The 23,738-nt window shown below is 43.0% G+C and overlaps 1 protein-coding gene across 4 annotated transcripts in view; it reads right to left on the bottom strand.

Moving 5' to 3' along the window:
* lmf1 (lipase maturation factor 1) overlaps nucleotides 1–23,738 on the bottom strand; it is a 460,297-nt gene that overhangs the window by 14,587 nt on the left and 421,972 nt on the right. For all 4 annotated transcript variants that reach the window (XM_055651323.1, XM_055651324.1, XM_055651326.1 and 1 more), the window contains one exon: nucleotides 2,322–2,434. In XM_055651323.1, coding sequence (XP_055507298.1) covers nucleotides 2,322–2,434 — 113 coding nt within the window. The remainder of the gene's footprint in view (nucleotides 1–2,321; nucleotides 2,435–23,738) is intronic.

The raw sequence follows: 23,738 nt of genomic DNA, 5'->3' as shown, positions 1-23,738 counted from the left end.
TCATGAGCGATATAGAAGTTTTACTCGGTTAAACAGAGATTAGTTACTGGACAACATAACGAACAATTTTAAAACAATATGATCAACATTGCTTTTAATATTTTGGGTAGTCTTTCGAATAAAAAACATGAAAAGGGCAGAATTGATTGTGAAAAGCTGGATCAATCATTTAGAGAGAGTAGCTAATGACCTGGGAAAAAATGTATTGAGGAAAAATGCAACATAAACTAAAAAACACAAGGCTATATTCGTAATGTTATGCTTACCACTTAAGACTCCCGACAGCTGGAATTAATTCCAGAGGGTAGCAGCTGTTCTGAAACAGCAGCTGGGAGGTTTTGGAGGGAAAACGTAATCACGTCTTGTGTCAGGATTAATGGTCTGACAGTCCAACAGGAAGTTGAGCATCCAAGAGCAAAATTGAGCAAAGCAGGGTTTTACATCTTCTCTACTTATGTGCAGTTACTGTAAGTCCAAACGCCCCCGACTTAAAGTCATACTCTCTTCATCTCTAGTATCTGGTTTTCAAATCACCTCACATATGGTCTTGCTTCAGACTACGCTTAAGAGATTTCAACATTGCTTTACATTTCCTTCTTTTAAATGTCTAACACAACTACAAATCATTTATTGAAAATTGGCCTGTCACTTTATTTCACTGGGATGTTGGCTGTTGTTTTGCTGTCCCTGTGTTCATCTCTCTCAGTATCGCTGTAGCAAAATGTTTCTGGCTAAACGAGTGAACAGGTAACCGGAATTCAGAAATAAGTAAGCAAAGAACAGAAGAAGGATTTAACAAAAAAGATAGGTAAAGGGAAGGAAGGAGTGAAAGTAGAAGGAAACAAATAAGGAAGTAATGAGGTGAAAGAAAAAATAAATTATATTTATAAAACACTTTTCATGAACTCGGATTATCGTGATCTAAAGGGCTTTATAACCAATCTTCTCTGTAATAAGCAAACGATTAGCACCCACTGATACCCAGAAAAGCAGTGTTAGGTGAAGGGCAAATACTACTTGGATACTGGAGAGAACACTTTACTCATCTACACCTGTGTCTTGAGTCTGAAGAAGGGTCTCTACCCGAAACGTCACCTATTTTTTTTTCTCCAGAGATGCTGCCTGACCCGCTGAGTTACTCCAGCGTTTTGTGTCTATCAACAGAATAACCTGATACTGTATCATGTATTTACATGGTTCCTTACATTATTTAGATGACTCAAGACAGTGGAATAAACCACAACCATGACCAGTAATCCTACACCAGCATCAGCAAATGTCATGTTTGGCCTTTCATTCTCGCTCATCCACAAAATAAACAAACATTTGGCTTACTGTCATTTTCTGGGTGATTTTCCTGTGTGATGTCATTATATGGTTTTTATACTGGAAATAAACAGGTTCTGGTTGTCAAATAACTTTTTCTCTGCTCTGAATCCAGATATTAAAGTTATTTGACAACTTGTTTATATTTTTCATTCTCAATGCATAGATGCAGCCGACAGACTCTCCATGGAGTACATTGGCTTCTTGGTGCTGCTCTTATTGGGCCCTGATTACAGATCAGAGCAGCTTTTGTACTCAATCAGCAACCCGAGTGAAGCTTTAGCCAACACCCCAACCTAGTCTGAAAATAAGAGAGTAGGCGTCCTGACTATTCACTTTTATACAAAGGTTTTACATGTGTGTGTACTGTAATTGAGTAATTGTTGACTATTAAAATGCCATTGCTGTGTGAATTGCATTCCTCAAGTTCAAAATGGCAGCTTACCACCATCTTTTCTAGGGTAATATATGGCACCTTTATTTAGGTAGAGCATGGTCCTAAATCTATCAGAAACATTCATTTGACCATACATTCCCATTTGCCCGCGTTTGACCCATATCCCGACCTCAAACCTCATCTATCCATGATCTCCAGAGATACTGCCTGACCTGCTGAGTTACTCCAACACTTTGTGTCTTATTTTGTAAACCAGCATCTGCAGTTCCTCGTTTCTACTTTAGCTCCTCTAAATGATTCATATCCATCGACACATCCAAATGTCTTTTAAATGATGTTACTGCATCTGTCTCAAACATTTCCTCTGGCAGCTGGTTTCATATCTCCACCACGCTTTGTTTGAATAGGTTGCCCCTTAATTTCATATTAAGTATTTCCCCTCTCACCTTAAACTTATCTCTATCTGAAAAGTCCATGATTTTTTAATAAAAACCTGCATGGAAGCTCAAGAGACTATAACTAAAAAACAATATATCAGATACATTGCTGGCCCAAATTAACAAAAATAACCCAAGGAAGCTGGGTTAGGACTTCTCACCTTGGTGGTCCTCGACTTTCAAATGGATTGTGTTGTATTAATGACATTGCAAGGCTATCATTCGTCAGAAGTCGCCCGGCCAGATGGATTAACCATTCATTTTGTTCATAGGTCTGGAAAATATAATGGAAACAAAGCAAAATTTATTAACAGACTTTGGGCCAACTGACCTAATAACTTCTCTTGTGGCTCAATTTAATTTTGTGTAACATCCAATGAAGCAGACCAATATAATCTGTGGTTGTTGACTGATATCCAGGACTGTGTTTAATGTGGTAGGAATGTATGTCGAGAAATAAGATTCCGTGGCATTGATTTTTCTCATCACTTGAGACTGAAAAGGGGTTGAGGGCGGAGTGAAATTCAACTGTAACAATTTCCGAGTAGCATTGTCATTTTGAGTGTGTCAGTAGACATCTGGGCATGCAGTGCCCTTGTACTCCTGCATCAATCATGACGTGGAATGACGTTATTCTTGGAACAAAATTCCTTTTGAAGCTCTGAAGTTTTTGGAAGGAGAGAGTGTGGATGGTGGATGAGACATTCCAGAGATGACCTAGGTTCCTGGTCCGGAGTACGACAAGAATCATCATCAGTTATGTCATTTATTTATGCTACAGCTTTCTAGACTTGACTTGCAATCATGCCCACACTTCACACTCTCCAATTTCCTTCTTCACTATCTCAGACTCAGTAAATAGTCTGAGACACAGGCCCCGAACCAGAGGCCAGTGATGGAGGTCATGATCTTAGTACTACCCCACCTCCCACCAGCCACTTACCTTCTGAAGAAGGGTCTCAGCCCAGAACTTCACCTATTCCTTTTCTCCAGAGATGCTAGCTAACCCGCTGAGTTACTCCAGCTTTTTGTGTCTACCTTCATGTCAGCCTGACTTTCAGCATGACCTCTCCTCCCCTTGTTCAACCTTTGCAGGTGCTCAATGTGCCATAACACACAGCACCACTGCTCCCTGTTACAAAAATGTTGGGTTCGGGTGAAAAGACCGAGTGTTGAAAACCAACTAATTACATCTTAAAGAGACGGCTTGGTTTCTGATTCCAGGTGGTCAAAGAGGTGGCTGGAAGGAGGAGGTCATGTGATGACATCTCCTGCAACATTCCCAAACATAATGGCAGCATGTGGACAAACCAGTAAATCAGCATCACGAGTCCCGACTTTGAGTTTCAGTGGAAACCTCTTTGTTTCAATGGTTCAGTGGTTCTTCATTGTCATGTGAAATTTCACAGTGAAAATCCTTTTGCACAGCTCACACGTGCACGAGCCACCATATTTTGGCACCAATAACAAACAGTCCAAAGTCCGGTCCAAGTGCTTGATGTACCGGAGTGGCTCCCGATCCAAGTCAGCCCCAGGCCTCTGCAGGTCCTCCTCCATCGCCCTCATCATTTACTGAAGAACTTCAAGCATTTGTATGCTTTGTTGATTAAAGCGGACGCTTCCATCTACTCAGCATTGGGAGTGGTTGATGCAATGGTGTAGGGAGAGCTCATGTGAGTCAACGATGAGAAATGTTTTTGTTACAAAGGACTGTCCAGCATAACTAATCAACCTTATCAAAGGCAGCACATCAATGGTAGATGTGGTTCAATGATCCAGTGATGCGTTGTTACTACAAGGCCTTAGGCTCAATTCCCAACAACTTGAGGGTTAAAACCTTTCTGAATCAGCCAGATTGACCACGATAACCTTTTCCAGTCCTGGATCAAGGTATCGGCCTGAAACATCTAACCCTTCGCCCCCACACATGGTGTTTAAAGACTGAGTTCCTCCGGCAGTTTGTTTTCTGCTCAGATTCCAGCATCTGCAGTCTCTTGTGTCTCTGGCTTTTTTTTCCTCCATGTCCCAATAATAAAATGAACACCCCTTCTCTGCGTCATATTTCATAGGAAGTAAGCTTGCAGAATAATTATGGAAATTCACCATGACTAGAATACGTTTCATACAGGATTAGTTTCTCTTCAGACTCCAGGGGACAAAACAGCAATGCAGCAACTTGAATCCACAAACTTGCTGAGGAAATTACATCTCGGCTGAACTCTCATGTGTTGATAATCAAAAGCCAATATCCTTGTGAGCTCTAGGAAACCCCAACATCATTGTTAATATCATGATTTTAATATTAAGTGCTGAAAAGTACATTAAGTCTGACGAAAGCTGAACCTGGAGAGCGAACAAACTATTGTTCAGGCCTGGAAATGACCTCAGATTTCAATGTTGCCTCACTGATTAAAAACATTTGTTTAAAAATATGAATTGGAAAAACAATGTTGAAATATCAATTAAAAAAAATAGAAGAGTACTTTGGCAGCTGAAGTCGCTACAGTAAAACGTATCTGCTCTGCCCAGGATCGCATGAAGCTGTAGACAGGTGTGGATGCAACCCAGTCCATCAGCCTAACCAGCTTTTCCCCCATTGACATTTCCCCCATCTATACCTCATGCAGACATTATAATCAAAGGCCGCTCACACCCTGGTCATTCTTGTTTCACCCTTCCTCCATCGAGCAGAAAATACAAAGCTTGAAACTATCTACCTCCAGATTCAAGAACAGTTTCTTCCCTGAGGTCATCAGACTCTTGAACTGACCTTTCATATGCTAAAGATGGATTACTGATTTTACAATCTACCTCTTTGCAGCCCTTGCAGTTTTTTTTTAACTGCACTTTCTCTAGAGCTGAGACCTTTATTCTGCATTCTCTTTATTTTCTGTTTTGCACGACTGTTGTACTCATGTACAATATGAAAGAGTTTCTTACTGCATCTCAGAACGAGTAACAATAATAAACCAATACCAATCTCTGAGACAGTTAAGATGAAGGGGGAACTGCTGATGAACAAAGGAATAAAAGGATGTGTTGATGGGATGAGATGAGTGAAGCAAGGTTAGTACACAACCCTCTCTCCATTCTACTTGAATGGTTAGGATAATTTGGACTGAGTGGTGTATTCTATACTGGAATTACAGCAAGTTTTGTACCAAAACATATATTGCTCATGTACAGGGAAGGAAGGAGAGAGAGAATGAGAGAAAAGAAACAGAGAAAGAGGGAAAGATGGGATGTGGGAATATGTGTGCGTGAGAGTGTGATGAGGGAGGGAGAGAGAAAGGGGAGAGAGGAAGGGAAAGGTAGGTATCAACGAAGAAAGAGGCAGAGACAAAGATAGAAAGAGGAAAGAGGATTACAGAATAATGAAAGGCATATACAGAGTGGATGTGGAAAGGATGTTTCCACTGGTGGGAGAGTCTAGGACCAGAGGTCATAGCCTCAGAATTAAAGGGCATTCTTATAGAAAGGTGAGGAGAAACTTCTTTAGTCAGAGGGTAGTTAATATGTGGAATTCATTGCCACAGAGGGCCTAATTCTACTCCTATAACTTGTGGACTTGTGAACCTGATGAGTTTGTGACCAAAAAAATAAGACTTTTTATGTCTCAAGTAGGTAATTACATCCTTCAATACGGTATTGTCACCCAGAGATCGGGATGTTTCAAGGTTCAATTCATTAACTGTATTCATTACAGTAGTGGCAGTCAAAGTACAACAATGAGAAATGCAAGTGGGCATGATGCTGCAGAATGTAATAAGAAAACAAATAATTTAAGACTTCTTTTCCGCCAACTCTCATGTCTGCTGGAAGATACCTGTGGGTATACTAACTCCATGCTGGTCCGCATCAAAATTACAAAGGCCGCTGTCTGCCACAAATAACTTGTTTAAGAAGGAACTGCAGATGCTGGAAAATCGAAGGTACACAAAAATGCTGGAGAAACTCAGCGGGTGCAGCAGCATTAATGGAGCGAAGGAAATAGGCAACGTTTCGGGCCGAAACCCTGAAGGGCTGAGTTTCTCCAGCACTTTTGTGTACCTTCGATTTTCCAGCATCTGCAGTTGTATCATACCCTTAGTGTAAAACATCCCAATTGATAGAGGTATAGCTAGTTTCACCTTCACAACTGCAGGACAGAATAGTGGAAAAGTAAAGATAGATAGATAGGAAATTGGCGTATTACTTATCAGGGATAGGATATATTGGTAAACGCGTTTCCTTGTCGTTTCAAGGGAAAGGTTTTTGGATTGTGCGTGTTTATGGCATTAGTGATGACATTGGCATGAAATGCTACTGACACCAGGTCTGTGGGAGCCAGACACAAGCAGCAGGAATGATAAAGGTATTATGTAGAAACAAAGTACTGCAGATGCTGGTTTATAACAAAATGGACACAAAGTGCTGGAGGAACTCAGCGGGTCTGGAGAAGAATGAAAGGCAACCTTTCAGATCGGGGACCTTCTTCAGACTGAAAAGTCTCCTGGGGTGGGGGGGGGGGGGGTTTGGTGAAGAGCTAGAGGTGAGAAAAGACCATCAGCAATCACGGACAGCAAGAGCAGGGAAGTGCCATGGTAAGCCCGCTGCTGGCTAGGGAAGGTGTGATCTCAAGTGGGATACAATGTGGTGAACTGTGGGACTAGTACCATGGATGAAGGAAGGGGGGCAAAGGGGGGGGGGGGAGTTAGTAGAGATTACTTAAAATTAGAGAAATCAACGTTCATACTGCTGGGTTATACGCTATTGGTATCAGGGATGGTTCAGTGGACAACACCTTTGAACCTGGGTCAGAAGGTTGCTGAACCCTGTTCAGGAGACTCAGCACAACATCAAGTGACTCAATCTCAGAGATTTTGTTTTGCTAAATCCCAGTAACAGAGTAGAGTTTGTTTGTTCATGTAAGAACAAAAATGGCAACTCAGAACTGGGCATCCATGAGGTACTGCTGTCTGTTTGCAGGACCACAAAGGCGCACACCACCACGTCTGTGATGTCTGGACCCGCTATATCCTCACTCTACTCCAATCAAGCTAGTGGCTCAACCCTGGTCTAGTGCTGATGAAGGTTCATCATCCCAAACAATGTAAACGCCACTTCTCTCTCCACAACTGCTCCTATATTTTCATTTTTTGTTTCAAGTTTCTAGCATCTGCAGAATTTTGTTTCCCAGCCACGTGAATGCCACGGCTAAGTTAGTAGCCACAGGCTGTGCATGCTGCTGTGAGTGACTCACCTCCTTATACCAAAAAGCCATTCCGTCATCTATGAATAATGCCAGGAATGTGATGGAACGCTCTTCATTTGCCAGGAAAGAAATTCAAAGCCAACTTAGACAAAGCTTTCCACTTAATTGGCACTGATCCACGCCCTTACATGTTTATTGCCTTCACCACCAGTGCACAATGCCTTCAGTGTATACCATCTCCAACATTCATTGAATTTACTCAGTTAGGTTAAACCAACATCCAGACGCACAACTCCACCAGCAGGAGAGACAAGGGCTTCGGGCGCATGGGAACACCACTACTTGCACGATCCTGACTCAAAAATATATCACCAGTCCTTTGTCATTGCTGGGCCTACATTTCAAAACAACCTTCCCAACAGTGCAAAGAAAGTTCCTTCACTGTGGGGAACTGAAGTGGTTAAAGAAATGGGAAGGGTAATTAAAGTGTTTGGCAACCGGGAGATCAGGTAGGTTCACGCGGACCGAGCGGAGGACATCGGCGAGACCAAACCTAGACTGGGTAGACCCGGACCTACCTGATCCCCCGGTTGCTAAACACTTTCATTCCCCTTCCCATTCCCACACAGACCATTCTGTCCTAAGTCTCCTTCATTGTCAGAGTAAAGGGCCTGTCCCACTTGGGCGTACATTTGTGCGTCATTTACGTGGCATCATTTACACGTCACGAGCACGACGCACACGTCGTAACGCACACATGACGTACGCATGGCGCGTGGTGACGTAGTCAGTGAAGCGCGGTAGCGGGCGACGTCCCAGGATTTTGGGATTCTCACAATCCTCGTGCGCCACCTGCATGATGCGAAAATTACGCCCAGGTGGGACACGCCCTTGAGTCTAATGGCAAATTGGAGGAACAGCAGCTCATATTTCGCTTGGGCAGCTTACAACCCAACAGTATGAATAACGAAGGTTACACAAAAAAGCTGGAGAAACTCAGCGGGTGCAGCAGCATCTATGGAGCGAAGGAAATAGGCAACGTTTCGGGCCGAAACCCTTCTTCAGTATGAATATCGATTTCACTAACTTTAAGTAACCCCTGCATTCCCTATCTCTCCATCCCTCCCCAACCCAATCGCACCTGGTTCTTATTCTCACCTAGCAAACAGCTAACAATGGCCTGTTTCCTTTATCGTCGTTACTTTTTTTGTGTATCTTTCATCCGTTTGTTCTATATCTCTCTACATCACCGTCTATATCTCTTGTTTCCCTTTCCCCTGATTAGACTGAAGAAGGGTCTCGACCTGAAACGTCATTCATTCCTTCTCTCCAGCAATGCTGCCTAAGTTACTCTAGCATTTTGTGTCTATATTGGGTATAGAAGTTGGGATGTCATGTTCCAGTTATATAAGACATCAGTGAAGCTGCATTTAGAGTAGTGTTCAGTTCTGGGCACCATGTTCTAGGAATTATGTTGTAAAGTTGGAAAGGCTACAGAGAAGATTTACAAGGATGTTTCCAGGACTCAAGGGCCTGAGCTATTGGGAGACGTTGAGCAGGCTGGGACTCTATTCCTTGGAGTGGTGGAGGATGAGGGGTGATCTCATAGAGGAACAGATCGCTAGATGTACAGAGTCTCTTGCCCAGAGTAGGGGAATCTTGAAGCAGAGTACATAGGTTTAAGATGAAAGGGGAAAGATTTTATAGGAATCTGAGGGGTAACTTTTTCATACAAAGAGTGGGAGGTGTATGGAACCGGCTGCCAGAGGAGCTAGGTGAGGCAGGGACTATCGCAACGTTCAAGAAACAATTAAACAGGTACATGGATAGGGCAGGTTTAGAGGGACATGGACCAAACACAGGCAGGTGGGACGTGTAGATGGGATATGTTGGCAAATTGGGCCGAAGGGCCTGTTTCCAGGCTCTTTGATTCTAAGTGAACTCATAGGTTAAAGGTTAGCATTTAAGAAAGGAAAAACAAATTAGAATGCTAATTCCATTGGAAAGCTTTGCCTTATTGATGCCTGCGAGTAGTCTAGGGCATTTTATGACAACTAATGTATGTTTTGAGGCAGCCATGTTGTACAGAGCTCCCACAAATGGCAATGTGTTAACAAACTGAAAATCATCGTATCAGTCAAAAATCAAGAATTTTTACTCGCTGGAGATCAGAATTAAAAATTGGAAATGCTGGAAATATTAAACAGGTAAGACAGAGAGAGAAAATTTGAGTTCTCACAGGTGTAATGTGAGGATTTGAGTGCAGGTACAGGATATCTTCTTGCAACTGTGCATGGCTTTGACTTAACTTGAGACTACACCTTGTGTGTTGTGTGCACTTCTGTCCTTATCTGACTAAGGATGATCTTAGTCAATGAAGGTCTACCGCACTGATTCCTACAATAGCATATGAAGAAAGATCAGGATAATGGGGCTTATCTTTACTGAAGGTTAAAAAAGGATGACAAGATACCTCATTCAAATTTTTTTAATCCTGATTGGTCGAAACACACTAGAAGGATAGTTCCGATGGTAAGGAAGTCCATAAGCAAGCGTCACAGCCTGAGGATGTCATTAGGGTTGAGCTACATAGGACTGAGATGATGCAAAATGTCTTCATCCAAAGTCTGGTGAACCTCTACCACAGAAGACAATTTAGACTTGAATAATTGAATTTATTCAAGAAGCTGTGAGGTTTGGTTCTAAAAGCAAAATAGGTCAAGGGACGAGGAGGAATAGGTGGTACTGAGTTTGTACCCCACCCTGCTTACTCCCCGATTTGGGCAAACATGACACATTCAAGTTGTCAAAATGAAGAAAATGTATAAAAAGAGGTCAGTCAGCCTCTTTGGAGAGAAAAACAGCCTCAATGTTTCATAACAATGACCTTGAAGAAAAACACAAAACGTTGGAAATGCCTTTCTCTTCAAACTTATGTGATTGGATTTCATGAGACACCTGTTTGGTATGAAGGATTAACTCCACCAGCCTTCTACGTATATATGGCCCTGGTGCTAGAACGTGGGGAGCAGGGGCAACCTCCTCGATGGGCTTCAATATCTTGGGATTGAAGATAATCAAGTCCATCAATGCAAGTGACACAAAGTTCTGTTAAAGAAATTAGGATGCACAGTAAAAAAGGAGAATGAGAAGTGGTGAGTTTAAGGTCATTCCACAGTTTCAGAACTCAGCGTGGAGAGCATGTACATCAACAGTGAAGCAAAGGAGGTTGAATTGCATTACAGTCCAAGGATGTAGGTGGCCGGAGAAATCAAGAAACTAAAGGGTCACCAGGGTTCTGCTCCAAATCAAAAATGGTGCCACAAAACATAGTTGAATGGATGCATTTTTAACAATCTTTTTCCTACCTTTCCAATTCTTCAGAAAATGGGATTAGGAAGCCACATAACATCACTACGTCATTGCAAAGTGCTGGAATGTGATGCACAAGGGCAACTACCTTGGTGAGCTTGATCACATTGGACCTGAATTCAGTCAAGTCCAAGACTGGCGAAGTGTATGTTGGTAAGAGAAACTCTGGGATGTGCAGAATTCTGCAGCACCAAAGTCAAGAGTCAAGAGTTTATTGTCATATGTCCCAGATAGAACAATGCAATTCTTACTTGCTGCAGCACAACAGAATATGTAAACATAGTACACGGTAAACAACATGATAAACAAGAGAGAAAAAATGAAAAAGTTCAGTTTGTACTGATAGGTAAATATTCAGCCCATCATGCCAGTGCTGGTCTATGAAAGAGCTTCCTAACCAGTCTCAGCCTCTGGCTCATATCCCTGCACTTTTCACTTATTTTTCTTTTCAAATATCCAACTTTTTAGGAAGTTACTAATGAATCACCACATATTCAGACAGTGCATTCCAGATAATAAATTACCATGCAATTTATTTTCCTCAGCTCCCCCACTGAACTCTCTGGCAATTTCATTAAATCTATGTCCTGCCAGTGGAAACAATTTCTCCCCATCCACTCTATCAAAATGCCTCATATTTTGATCAGCACTTTTAAATCTCCACTTAACCTGCAGAGTGAGAGATTTATGATTTTACACCTGAGCCTCTCGGGGAAAACAGAAAACTGGTAGCCCTGCATGTGAAATGGTGTCCAAACCAACCCAACCATACACTGGCATCCTGTGGTGACCGGTCACAAACAAATATTACCCGCAGTTGTTTTCATCGCCTCCAGGCATAAAAGCCATACATTCAACCGAGAGAAGCAATCCAATTTACACATAAAACAATCAGCACTTCCTTACAAGGAACATATGTTGGTAATTTAGGGGAGGGAAGTGCAACATCTGGTTTGATTTGTTGGAATAAGTTGGAAGCCTAGTTACTGTTAACACTGTCATTTTTCCTTTTGGGTGATGGCACGTCATAGCTGGAAAGTATAAACTAACCTGCCTGGTTAAACCATGGCAGGATAGAGCTCTGGAGAGTTGTGAAGAACAAAGAGACCAAGAGGTACAAGTACATAGTTCCCTGGAAATGGTAACACTGGTAGATAACGTTTAAGGGGTCATTTGGCATGCTTGCCTTCATCAGTCAAAGCAATGATGACAGGAGCAACTGTACAAGTCTTTGGAGAAATCACCGTTAGAATATTGGGTGCAGTTCTGGTCACCCAGCTCTGGGGAGAATGTCATTAAGCTGGAAAGAGTGTAAAAATGATTCATGAGTTTGTTAACGGGACTGGAGGCTTGAGATAAAGAGATGCTGGATAGGTTGGGTCTGTTTTCTCTGGAGGACAGGATTTATATATATTTTTAATAGTGATATATAAAAGCATGAAGGGTGCAGATAAGGTGGATGTTTATAGTCTTTCTCCCAGTTTAAGGAAAGCTAAAACTAGAGGTCATGGTTTAAGGTGAAAGTGAAAAGATTTAAAAGGGGCCTGAGGGGGCAATTCTTTTCACACAGAAGTGGTGGCTATAGGGAACGAGCTCCCACAGTAAGCTATAGGGGTAGGTAATGAAAACATTTAGATAGGTACATGGATAGAGGAATAAAGAGATATATGCGCCAAACACAGGCAAATAGGACGAGCTCAGATAGCATCTTGGTCGGCATGGACAAGTTGGGCCAAAGGGTCTATTTCCTTACTGTATGACTCCATGACCTCATCTGACTTCCCCAGGGCAATTCAACCATGTGGAGTTATGGCCAAGCAGAAATCCGTTCTGCTTGGCCAGCACAATGGATTTCTTTTCCTGCCTACCTGCCGACTGTAAATGACAGGTGTCTCTCTCTTGTGTTATGCACTCCTCTTAATTTATCTTGCACAAACTTTCCATCAGTGATGTTTTGAGAGGTTATTAGAGAGGGCTCAATCCCTTAAAGCACTCAGAGGACCCTCATCCTGTGGCTTTTCCCTATTGGCACCTTGTTTAGTTTATTGTCACGTGTACTGAGCTACAGCGAAAAGTGTTTGTTGCGTGCTAACTGGTCAGCGGAAAGACTAGACATGATTACAGTCAAGCCATCCACAGTGTAGAGATTGAAAAGAGTGGAGCGATTGGTAATGCGTGATTGCGGATCTACTTCTGTGACATAAAGAGTCGCCTGGTTTGTGGCAAATGACCCAAGCTTCAGTATGTCCCTCAGCACATACTCCTGCAAGTTAGAACATGTCATTCTCCAGCATTTGATTAGGAACAACTTGTACTGGAAGATGAGCAATATTCAGCTGTCTATACAGATTACTTGTAGAAACAAGGAATTGCAGAAGCTAGTTTAGCAAGGAAAGACACAAAAATGCTGGAGCAGCTCAGCCAGTCAGGCAGCATCCCAGGAGAACATGGATGGGTCATGTCTTGGGTCAGAACCCTTCTTCAGACCGTCAGTGGAGTTTGCACATTCTCACTGACACAGCATGGGCTTCCTCCAGGTATTCCAGTTTCCTCCCACGTCCCAAAGGCACGCTGTGCGGTACCTTAATTGGTCAAATGTAAACTGCCCTTGGTGTGTAGGTGAGAGGTAGAATTAGAGGCAAGTTAATGGGAATGTGGGAAGAATAAAATGGGTTAGGGTAAGATTAGGGGTCACAGCTTAAGGATAAAGGGGAAATCCTTTAAAACTGAGATGAGAAGTACTTTTTTCACGCAGAGAGTGGTGAATCTCTGGAACTCTCTGCCACAGAGGGTAGTTGAGGCCACTTCATTGGCTATATTTAAGAGGGAGTTAGATGTGGCCCTTGTGGCTAAGGGGATCAGGGGGTATGGAGAGAAGGCAGGTACGGGATACTGAGTTGGATGATCAGCCATGATCATATTGAATGGCGGTGCAGGCTTGAAGGGCCGAATGGCCTACTCCTGCACCTAATTTCTATGTTTCTATGATTACTGTAAAAATGGGTGCTTGAGTGTCGGTAAGGACATCGTGGGCCAAAGGGCTTGTTTGAGTGCTGTATCTCTGACTCCGTCAGAGAGGTTAAACAATAGTAATAAATAATTTGAGAACACAATCTATCAGAGGTCATTGAGGTGGGTCGTAGGTGTAACATAGTTTCCGCTGCCTGTGTCCAGTCAACCCTCATGACTCACAGTGCCTTGTGGAACTGCTAAGGCAGAGAAGCAAGGCAACTTTGGAGTTATGTGTCTCTGGCAGGAGATAACAAAATATGGGGCAGGTTGAAGGCGATCCATATAGGAAATTGTTGAGGAAAATCAACCTGGTTCTTCCAATGCCGATGTGTGCTGGTACTTGTCAAACATTTAGAAGTAACCTTTCCACACAAAGGGTGGTGGGTGTATGGAACAAGCTGCCAGAGGAGGTAGTTGAGGCAGGCTCTATCGCAACATTTAAGAAACATTTGGACAGGTACATGGATAGGACAGGTTTAGAGGGATACAGGTCAAATGCAGACAGATGGGCCAATGTGTAGATGGGACATGTTTGCCGGTGTGGGCAAGTTGGGCCGAAGGGGCTCTTTCCACGCTGTATGATGCTATGACTATTTGATGCATCGAACACAAATGGAGTGATATCATTAGGGTTGGAGTTAGTGTTAGTGTTAGCGGTTACCCATTGAAGCTAGCTTACCTATTTCCATTTCAAGTAATACACTAGTAAAAACGTATGCTTTTGCCAGGCTCCATTCGTAGCAGGTACACAATTTAAAGGACCGTTTACACAATTGGCTTTCACTTCTAAAATCTGCTGAAGAACGTTTTGGAGTTTAAATGGGTAAATGCTATTTATCGCAGTAACTCTGGGAGAGGTACACTGCATTACTGCACGTCACCTCCATGGATTCTGCATTCTGCATGGAATCTCTGGAGGTGCAACGCTAGGGGGAGCTGTAGTGCAGGCACTGGAAGCTGGCTGGTATGCCTGGGATCCAGTGGGAGGAGGGGAAAGAAGGGCCCAGGCCCACGGGTTCCATCCGCACAGCATCTATAGGAAGTCTGTCTCTTATTTCGAATCAGCAATATATCTCAGGAGATTATGTTTTCCAAGTCGTATCTGGGGTCTATGATTAGCTGTGGGCAGGGCTACAGTCACACAGCCATACCAGAAACTTTGTGGGTGGAGGCCATATCATTAAAACTTCATGACCTCTGGACAATGACAGACAGTCATAGCGAATGTCATCCTTATCTCCCAGTTTTCTCTGCTCTCCAGCAGAACAGAGGTCACTGATACTTTGTCCATGTTCCTGGAGCAGAGGCTGACTGGGCAAGCAGATCTGCATTTCCGAGGCTTCCAGGAGATTCCAGCATCCATGCAATAGTTCATAAGATCAGAAGTGATAGGAGCAGAAGAAGGCCATTCAGCCCATCAAGTCTGCTCCACCATTCAATGATTCTCCTGCCTTCTCCTCATAACCCTTGACACCCATGCTAATCAAGAATCTACCAATCATTGCATTAAAAATATCCAATGACATGGATTCTGTGGCAATGAATTCCATAGATATGCTACCCTCTGACTAAAGAAATTCCTCATCTCCTTCTTAAAGGCATGTTCCTTTATTCTGAAGCTATGGCCCCTGGTCCTAGACCCTCTCACCAGTGGAAACATCCTCTTCACATTCAATCTATCCAGGCCCTTCAGGTTACTTCAGAATCCAGAGGTCTACATGGATCACAAATGCAATATCATGTGGTTGACCATCAGAAAATATTTCTGACAGCTCATTCCAACTTATTGACTCCATCAAAGGCCGACTCTCGCCCACAACTGGTGCATTACTTACAGATCTGGGTGCCACACTTTAGGAATAATGTAAAGGCTTTAGGAAAAGGCTTTTTGGGATTTGTTTGAGATATTTAAGGGTACAGGCAAAATGAAACCGTTTCTGTTGGTGAAGAGGTCAAGAATTAGGGGACAGAAAATGCAGCTGGTTTAAATTCTGAATGGAAAGATATTTCAGGGCTTTTGTTGGTCCGACTGGTTGGATTGCTTGTACATGTTGCTGGTATGGATTTACAGGCTGAATGGCTTCTTCCCTATTGTAACCATTCTAAAATCGAGAATGGACTGAACCTACCTAGGGAAATCATTTCTCTCTAGCTAACCAATCAAAACCATAAATCAACTAGAAAAAACAAATTAGATTGCATCTTAAATGTATAAACTATGAAACTGCCCCCTTTTTAAGAAGGGTCTGAAGAAGGGTTTCGGCCCGAAACGTTGCCTATTTCCTTCGCTCCATAGATGCTGCTGCACCCGCTGAGTTTCGCCAGCTTTTTTGTGTAACTTCGATTTTCCAGCATCTGCAGTTCCTTCTTGAACCCTTTTTAATCCTTTTAATCCCAGTTAAAACTGGTAAACCTGGTCTGCAACCCTCTCCAAAGGCAAGATCTTCTTGATGCACATTGTCCAGGAGCAAACTCAATGTGAGGTCAGTGCTGACATTTTTCACTGCATGGAATTTTACATAGTGTGGAATTCGTATGTTTTCCCTGCAACTGCGTGGAATGCCTCCGGGCGCTCCAGTTTCCCCCTATATTCCTAAAGATGTGCAGGTCAGTTGGCTTTGGTAGTGCTTGCTTTACTGGAGAAGCTATTAAAAATGGAAATTTCTATTGTTATAACAATAGATTAAAAGCTGACAATGAAATCAGACAGCTAATGAGCCATAGAGTCATAGCGTCCCACTGAGCGGATATAGGCCCTTCAGTCCAACGCCAACCAACATGTCCCATCTACACTAGTCCCAAATGCCTGAGTTTGGCCCATTTCTTTCTAAACTTATCTTATTCATTTCCCCTCCTAAATACTTCTTAAACGTTGCGATAGTACCTGCCTCAACTACCTACTCTGACAGCTCGTTCCATATACTCGCTACCCTTTGGGTAAAAGAATGACCTCTCAGCTTCATATTAAATCTTTCCCTCCTCACCTTAAACCTTTGTCCTCTAGTTCTCAATTTCCCTACTTGGTAGCACAGAATATATAGGTTCACCTTAACTACACAACAGACTGTAAAGGATTTTTATTGCTCTTATTACAGTAAGGCAATATTTTACTAACAGCTACTATTATTTCACTTTTAACTTTCAAAGTCTTTGTGTGTAATCCCATGGGCTGACCTGCAACACACCACATCTGTGCACCCCTTAGGATTTATGGACAAAAAGCAGTAGACTGCCAGGTAAACGATGAAGCAATGGAGAAGGGCTTGCGCTGGAAGTGCGATATGACACCTAGCCCAGCCTTAAATTCTGGCAAATCGCTTCACCATCATTTAACTGTCTAACTTGCCACTGCGTGACAATTCCATTCTTTTACAAAAGCCTTAACTCAAAGATAGTTCCATCTCGGGATTCTTAACATTCAAAAGCTCACCACGAATGTGAGAGCTGCGTGCACACACACACCCCTAATACAGGTAAAAATAAAATGTTCTGAAAGAAAAGTTATTTGTAATGTGCTGATTATATAATATAGGAAATTGTCAGAGGAATTCCTGTGGGGTGAGGTAACTGAGTTCATTGCCATAATGATGTAGCCATGCATGCAAGGTTGTTCCAGAAGATTGTCTCACTTCAGCCGAGCTAATCCAACTCCAACTCCCCCTCCATCGACATAATGGAAAGTAACGTGCTTGAATTTGCATAACAGTTCACAAGTCCAACTAGCTCCAAGTACTTCCTTTTGCAGTGGAGTGACCGTTGCTGCATAGGCAAATTCGGCAGCGTTCAGCAGCATCAGCACGAAGAAAATAAAAATGTTAAACTGCCAAGCCCTGTGCCACGCAGTGGTTTAGAATGAAAAGATTGTTTGTGAAATGCAACTGTTGGCATGGACTCTGATGTGTGCCTTAGTCTAACCAGGCTTCTTGTGGCACCACAAAACTGTTTGCTCACATTCCACTTTCAAATCACCTTCCATTCCCAAACAGGCTTGCTTCCCCCTCAAAGCTACTCTGCCAGCTTGGCTCCACGGATGTCAGAAGTTGGCACCGGGTGGAATGGTGACACCATGCCACGTGATATGCTGATTCTGATCATGTGCAAGAGCTCAGTTGCCAGCGACATCTCTGTCGAGAACAAAGGCTTCAAGTATTATTTGGCAAAAGACTCGAAAAGGATGTATTAAATTGAATAATGTTGGGCTGAGTTTTCATGCTGAAACTACTGATGTAATAAATGAACTCATATAGATCCACCCAATAAATCTCAATATTATGGAGCATTTGACAAAGGACGTTATCGTTATGAGATACTTAGACCTTCATGGTATTGTCATAAGAATGACTGGAGGTGAACTGATGGGAACATATTTATGGAAGCAATTTTGCTGGAGGGTAGTTTGATGGACTATGTATTCTGTCTTGTTTATGTTCACACCTCGCATTAAATAAACATTTCCTGCAGTTCTCAGTACAAAGAGCATCATTCACTGAGAAAAATGACTGTGCGCAGGATTCACACTGAGGGTAATACTAAGCATTTCCTTCTTTAAGAACTTGCTCTGTTTTCTGAGGTCCAAGAAGAGACAGATTGTTTTGCATTATGTGGGAACATGAGGAAGCATTTTGCTAAAATATACTCTTGGTTTCATATTTTTAACCAATTTCTCTTTGGCAAAATCACCCCATGATATGATAGATTTGATTATGCCATTCTTCTGGAGAAGATGTCCCTCAAAATTACGAGTGTCTCCAGTGGCCAGGCAGGAAAAATCTGTCACTGACAGAAGAGCAGGATTAAAAGTAATTGGCAAAGAGCCAGAGGGGAGAGGGGAAATACTCCTCCTTGCAATGCACTGGAGACAACTGCTTAGATCAAAAGAGAATCGGATAACTACTGGAAAAGTAGGAAAAATAATTGCAGGGCCCTGGAGAAAAGAGGGAAGCGGGGAACGGTAGGCAGAAATACAGAGCAGGCAGAGAGAAAATGTGGGACAGGGCAGGAAAGTTGGAGAGGGCAATACAGAGTAGATGTTAGGACTATGGAACAGAGCGGGATAGTCCGATTGAGCGAACTGTGGGACGGAGCTGCAAAGTGAGACAGGGTCTGGGCAGTGCGACAGAAAAGAACAGAAATATATATACAAGAGAGAGTTATATATAGCTTAGGGCTAACGGAATCAAGGGATATGGGGAGAAAGTTGGAACGGGGTACTGATTTTGGGTGATCAGCCATGATGATATTGAATGGCTGCGCTGGCTTGAGGGGCCGAATGGCCTACTCCTGTACTTTCCATGTTTCTAGAAGAACAGCGGGTCAAAAGGACTGAGAGGGATAACAGGACAGAGGGACGGAGAAGGACAGTGGATAGAGTGGGAAAATGCAGGACAATGGGGACCTGGTTCCACCAACCCATCAGGTTGGTTTTTACGAAGATGTTCGGCCTAGGGAGGACGGGCACGACTGCAGACGAATGACTGATGACATTCTACATTTCTAGGTGTTCGTTGTTGTGCAAACATTATGCTAAATGAATGAATGCATTTCCGCAGAACCAGTTTCTCCTGCATTTAAAATGCAACTCCTTCTGTAGTACTAATGCTTAATCATTTGAGGGAGCCATGCACTACTAGAAGGAATTAGGTTGGGGAGTTGAAGAAACGAAAAGTTAAAAAAAAGTTTAGGTTCAGGTTTATTATTGTCACATGTAAAAATTAAAAACACCAGAATAAAATCTGACAAAGAATTTGTCAAGGAAAACTATAAATTATGAAAACAGAAACTTCCTAATGATCCAAGAAAGTGGTTATTAGTCTGTGCAAAAAGCCAAACTGTATTTTAAAAACCTCTTCTTAGCATTTTTCCAGCACCCACGAGCATTTGCTTGCACCACATACAGTGGAATGCCTTTGTACAAGTCATGGCTAGTAGCCATTGATGCCACAAAGCACATCTTTTAAAATATTATACAGTTCAAATTGTCAACCCCAAAATTAAACGTCAGTTCTTTATACTTAACTGTTCCTAAATATTTCATGAATTTGCTTGCTGTACTCCATATAAACCAATTGAGCTCACCAAAGCCTTTAAGAAAAGCTTCAAATGGGCTGCAATAGATTTATGAACGTTCTGAATATCTCTTTGTTTTACTGACTGTCCAACATCTTAAAAGTGCCAGTAATCTGGTAGAATTTCATTTGAAAAATCTACAAACACATTGAGCATCTGTAGATTACTTTCACTGTCACATTGTATCTTCACTTTCAATTACTTTGCATTTCTTTCATCCCATTAAAAATATTTTTCACTGCCTCCAGTGTTATCACTTGTGGATAGACACAAAATGCTGCAGGAACTCAGCGGGACAGGGAGCATCTCTGGAGAGAAGGAATGGGTGACGGTTCGAGTCGAGACCCTTCTTCAGACTAGAGTCAGGGGAAAGTGGAACAAGAGGTATAGACGGTGTTGTTGAGAGATATAGAACAAATGAATTAAAGATATGCAAAAAAATAACAGTGATAAAGGAAACAGGCCATTGTTAATTGTTTGCTAGGTGAAAACGAGAAGCTGGTGCGACTTGGGTGGGGGAGGGATGGAGAGAGAGGGAATGCAGGGGTAATTTGAAGTTAATGAAATCAAGTCATAGTACTGGGTTGTAAACTGCCTAAGCGAAATATGAGACGCTGTTCCTCCCTGCTTTATCCTTGTGAATACTACTGCCACTATCTATATGTCGTCAGAAGTACTACTGGCAGATCTCCAGAATACTGGGTTTACGATGGGTAAAGTAGGCTTTAGGCTGAGGCTGAGGCTGGTTGAGTCATTTTCAGCTTCTTGACTGCCTCCCAAAACCGGCTGGAACTTTGCAACTTGCGTAATTCAACCCAAATGATCCAAGTACAGATGCGATGAACTATCTAGAGAAATACATCATCTCCAGTGAGGTCCTGGCATCTGCACTTTGTGGCCTCTTGCTGTCCAAGACTGCTTTATAGTCAATTAAGTACTTTCAAGTGCAGTAATCTCTACAGTGTGGGAAGCACAGCAGCCAACTTGTGAGGATAAGATACCAGAAACAAGAACAAGGGAATCACTCAGTATTCTGTGTTTGCTGGTCTTGCGAGAGGAATCAAAACTGGACAAGGCAGGAGGAAGGCTCCTGCTGTTTATCTTCACAAGGTGTTATAGGATCATTCACGGTCACCCCCTGGGCAGAATAGCCCTTGGTTTATTATTTCAGCCATTCCCTTCGGATCTGGCAGGACTAAGTCTTTAAGTCACTGGAGTGCAATCGTGAGGTTGAGGTCAAAGTGAGGGTGAAGGAAGAACTAGGTGTACAGTACGATGGGGAATAAACCCAGCAATCCTGGGTAAGGGAGAGACAAGTCTGCCAGGAAATATTCACCAAGCAGGGAATAGGAAATGTACCCACTCTCCTGCACACTCCATGCAAGCTTGGCGCAAAGCAGTTCTGGCAGAAATCTGTTAAAGAAAGCTAGATCTAAACGAAATAAAAATGGTTTAAAAAGCAAGCATCCTGCTCCATATAAGGATAAACTGAAAAAAAAAACCCAAAAACTGCTGGATAGCTCCAACTGCTCAGAAAGCTTCTCTGGAGAGAGAAACAGCGATAACCTTTCAGGGCAATGATTTTTTAAACAACTTGGAAACATTGAAGAACAGGCATGTTTTAAGTTGTGGGTTAGAGGAGAGGTGGTGGGAGTGAAGAGGATGTCTAAGACAGAGTGAGCAATAGAAAGCAGACAACATGTTAATGGTGGCTGACAAAGAGTCAGTTACGTACTGGTTTGTAGGTTAATTGGCTTTAGTAAGATGTAAAAAAAATTGTTCCTAGTGTGTGTAGGTTAATGTACGGGGTGATAGCTGGTCAGTGCAGACTCGATGGGCCGAAGGGCCTGTTTTCCGCGCTGTATCTCTAAAGTGTGCAGTAGATATAAATAAAGGGGATGATTGAGAACAGAGGACAAACAATGTGGGAAGTGAAAACTACACAGCACAGCTGGAGCCAGAGATCTCAGATAAAGGAGGAAGCTAGGAAAGCCTATCTGATGTCTAACTAAAGTCAATTTTAACACAATGGCTTGATAGGAAAAATAATTTGCCTTGGATTGCAAATGTTTTCGGCCCTGATGGGTTAACAGTCCTGTGCTCTCACATCTACTCTAGCAAGACTAAAGTGTTCTTAATTCCAAACTAGAGGTTCCTCGCCACATTTCATCCTTGGGAGTCTAAAATTCTGAAACCACATTAACTTAGGATCGTAATAGTTGGCAGATGTGTACCTCTGGAATGCTGAGGAAAAGTGATCATTGCTGGTATCACAGACCACACCACATACAGACGTACTCCTTTCGCGATAACTCAGCAGGACAGGCAGTCTGAAGAAGGGTCTCGACCCCGAAATGTCACCCATTCCTTCTTTCCAGAGATGCTGCCTGTCCCGCTGAGTTAGTCCAGCATTTTGTGTTATGTTTCTGTCCTTTGTGGTTTAATTTTCCATCATTCTTTCATCAATGGCAGGGAATCTCGCCAAGGCCTCTAAGAGCATCTCTATCCACAACAATGGTGGGGCCCGGCATGAGTGTGCGATAGATAACAGTGAAACGCTTGCAGTCAGAAATACCAAAAAGGGATGCCATCTTGGCTTTTTCCTGACCTCCCACGCAGTGAAGAGCTCATATTTCTGCAGATACAATTTACTCAGTCCAAATGATACACAGGAACAGCTGAGCTCTGGAACAGCATAGCCTAGCAGACCAGACAATATCCTGGATGCCGTGATCAAAATGCGTGTCAGGGTTGCTGCACATCACGCCAAGCTGTTCGAGTGTAGCGGCATCTAGTGGTGAGGAGGGGAAGTCAGAATCTTCATCATTGGTCGACACGGTCACGTGACCGCGTGGTTTCGTTTGTGTGCTTTTAGCCAGTTGTTCAGTGCTCCTCCCAGCGACAGCTGTGTTTGTTAGCTACATCAAGTACGTGGTTTTCACGAGTTTTAGTTCCGTTTTTTCTGTGAATAAAAATTACTTTACTCAACCGGCCTGGTCTCGCTTCAGTGGTGACCCCGACGATCTGAACGATTTTTGGATTTCAGCATGGACAACACCGAAAACTTCAATGCCAACCCCGCCCAGCAGAATGCAGTTTCCCTCAAACTGCCCGTTTTCTGGGTGGTTCAGCCTCCGGTGCGGTTCGCGCACATCGAGGCCCAGTTCGCACTCCGCCAGATTGTCGCGGATAATATCTGCTATTTCCACGTGGTGGGTGTGCTCAGGCAGGAGACTGCCACCCGTTTGCTGCTTTACTCTGGAACACCCTGCCGTTGCACATCAGACAGGCCCCCTCACTGTCCATCTTCAAATCCAGTGTTAAAACACATTTGTACTCCCTGGCTTTTGACCATGCCTGAGGCTTTGCTTCTGTTTGTGGTGTTTTTGATGTTTCTAAATTTTACCTGTCTTTTCCTACTATTTCTTTTGATTGTTATTTTTGGTGTGTATTAACTTTTTTGTCAATGATTAGTGATGTACAGCACTTTGTTGCAGCTATGTTTGTTTTTAAAGTGCTCTATAAATAAAATTATTATTATTATTATTATTATAACCTGCAGAATCCGCCCGCCTTTCATAAGTATGAGGGTCTCAAAGCGTTGCTGCTATGCACTTTCGGGCTCAGCCGCCGCGATCGTGCGGCTCGGCTCTTGCATATGGACGGCCTCGGCGATTGCAAGCCATCGGTATTCATGAGCGAGATGCTAGCGCTCATGGACGGCCACCAACCTTGTCTGTTGTTTGAGCAGGCTTTCCTGGAACTAATGCCCGACGATGTCTGCCTGTATCTCGCTGGGTCCGACTTTGCGGATCCCCTGCAGCTCGCTGAGCGGGCGGACGAGCTCTAGCTCGCCAAGCAGCAGGACGGTGGTTCAGTCAGCAGGTTGTCCACTTCTCCGCAGCAGCCTCGACGGTCCGTTCCACCCTCGGCC

The sequence above is a fragment of the Leucoraja erinacea genome, chromosome 20 (genome assembly GCF_028641065.1).
Source record: "Leucoraja erinacea ecotype New England chromosome 20, Leri_hhj_1, whole genome shotgun sequence".
Taxonomy (NCBI): domain Eukaryota; kingdom Metazoa; phylum Chordata; class Chondrichthyes; order Rajiformes; family Rajidae; genus Leucoraja; species Leucoraja erinaceus.
The sequence above is the reverse complement of the archived record's forward strand: the minus strand, read 5'-3'. Positions and strand labels throughout refer to the sequence as shown.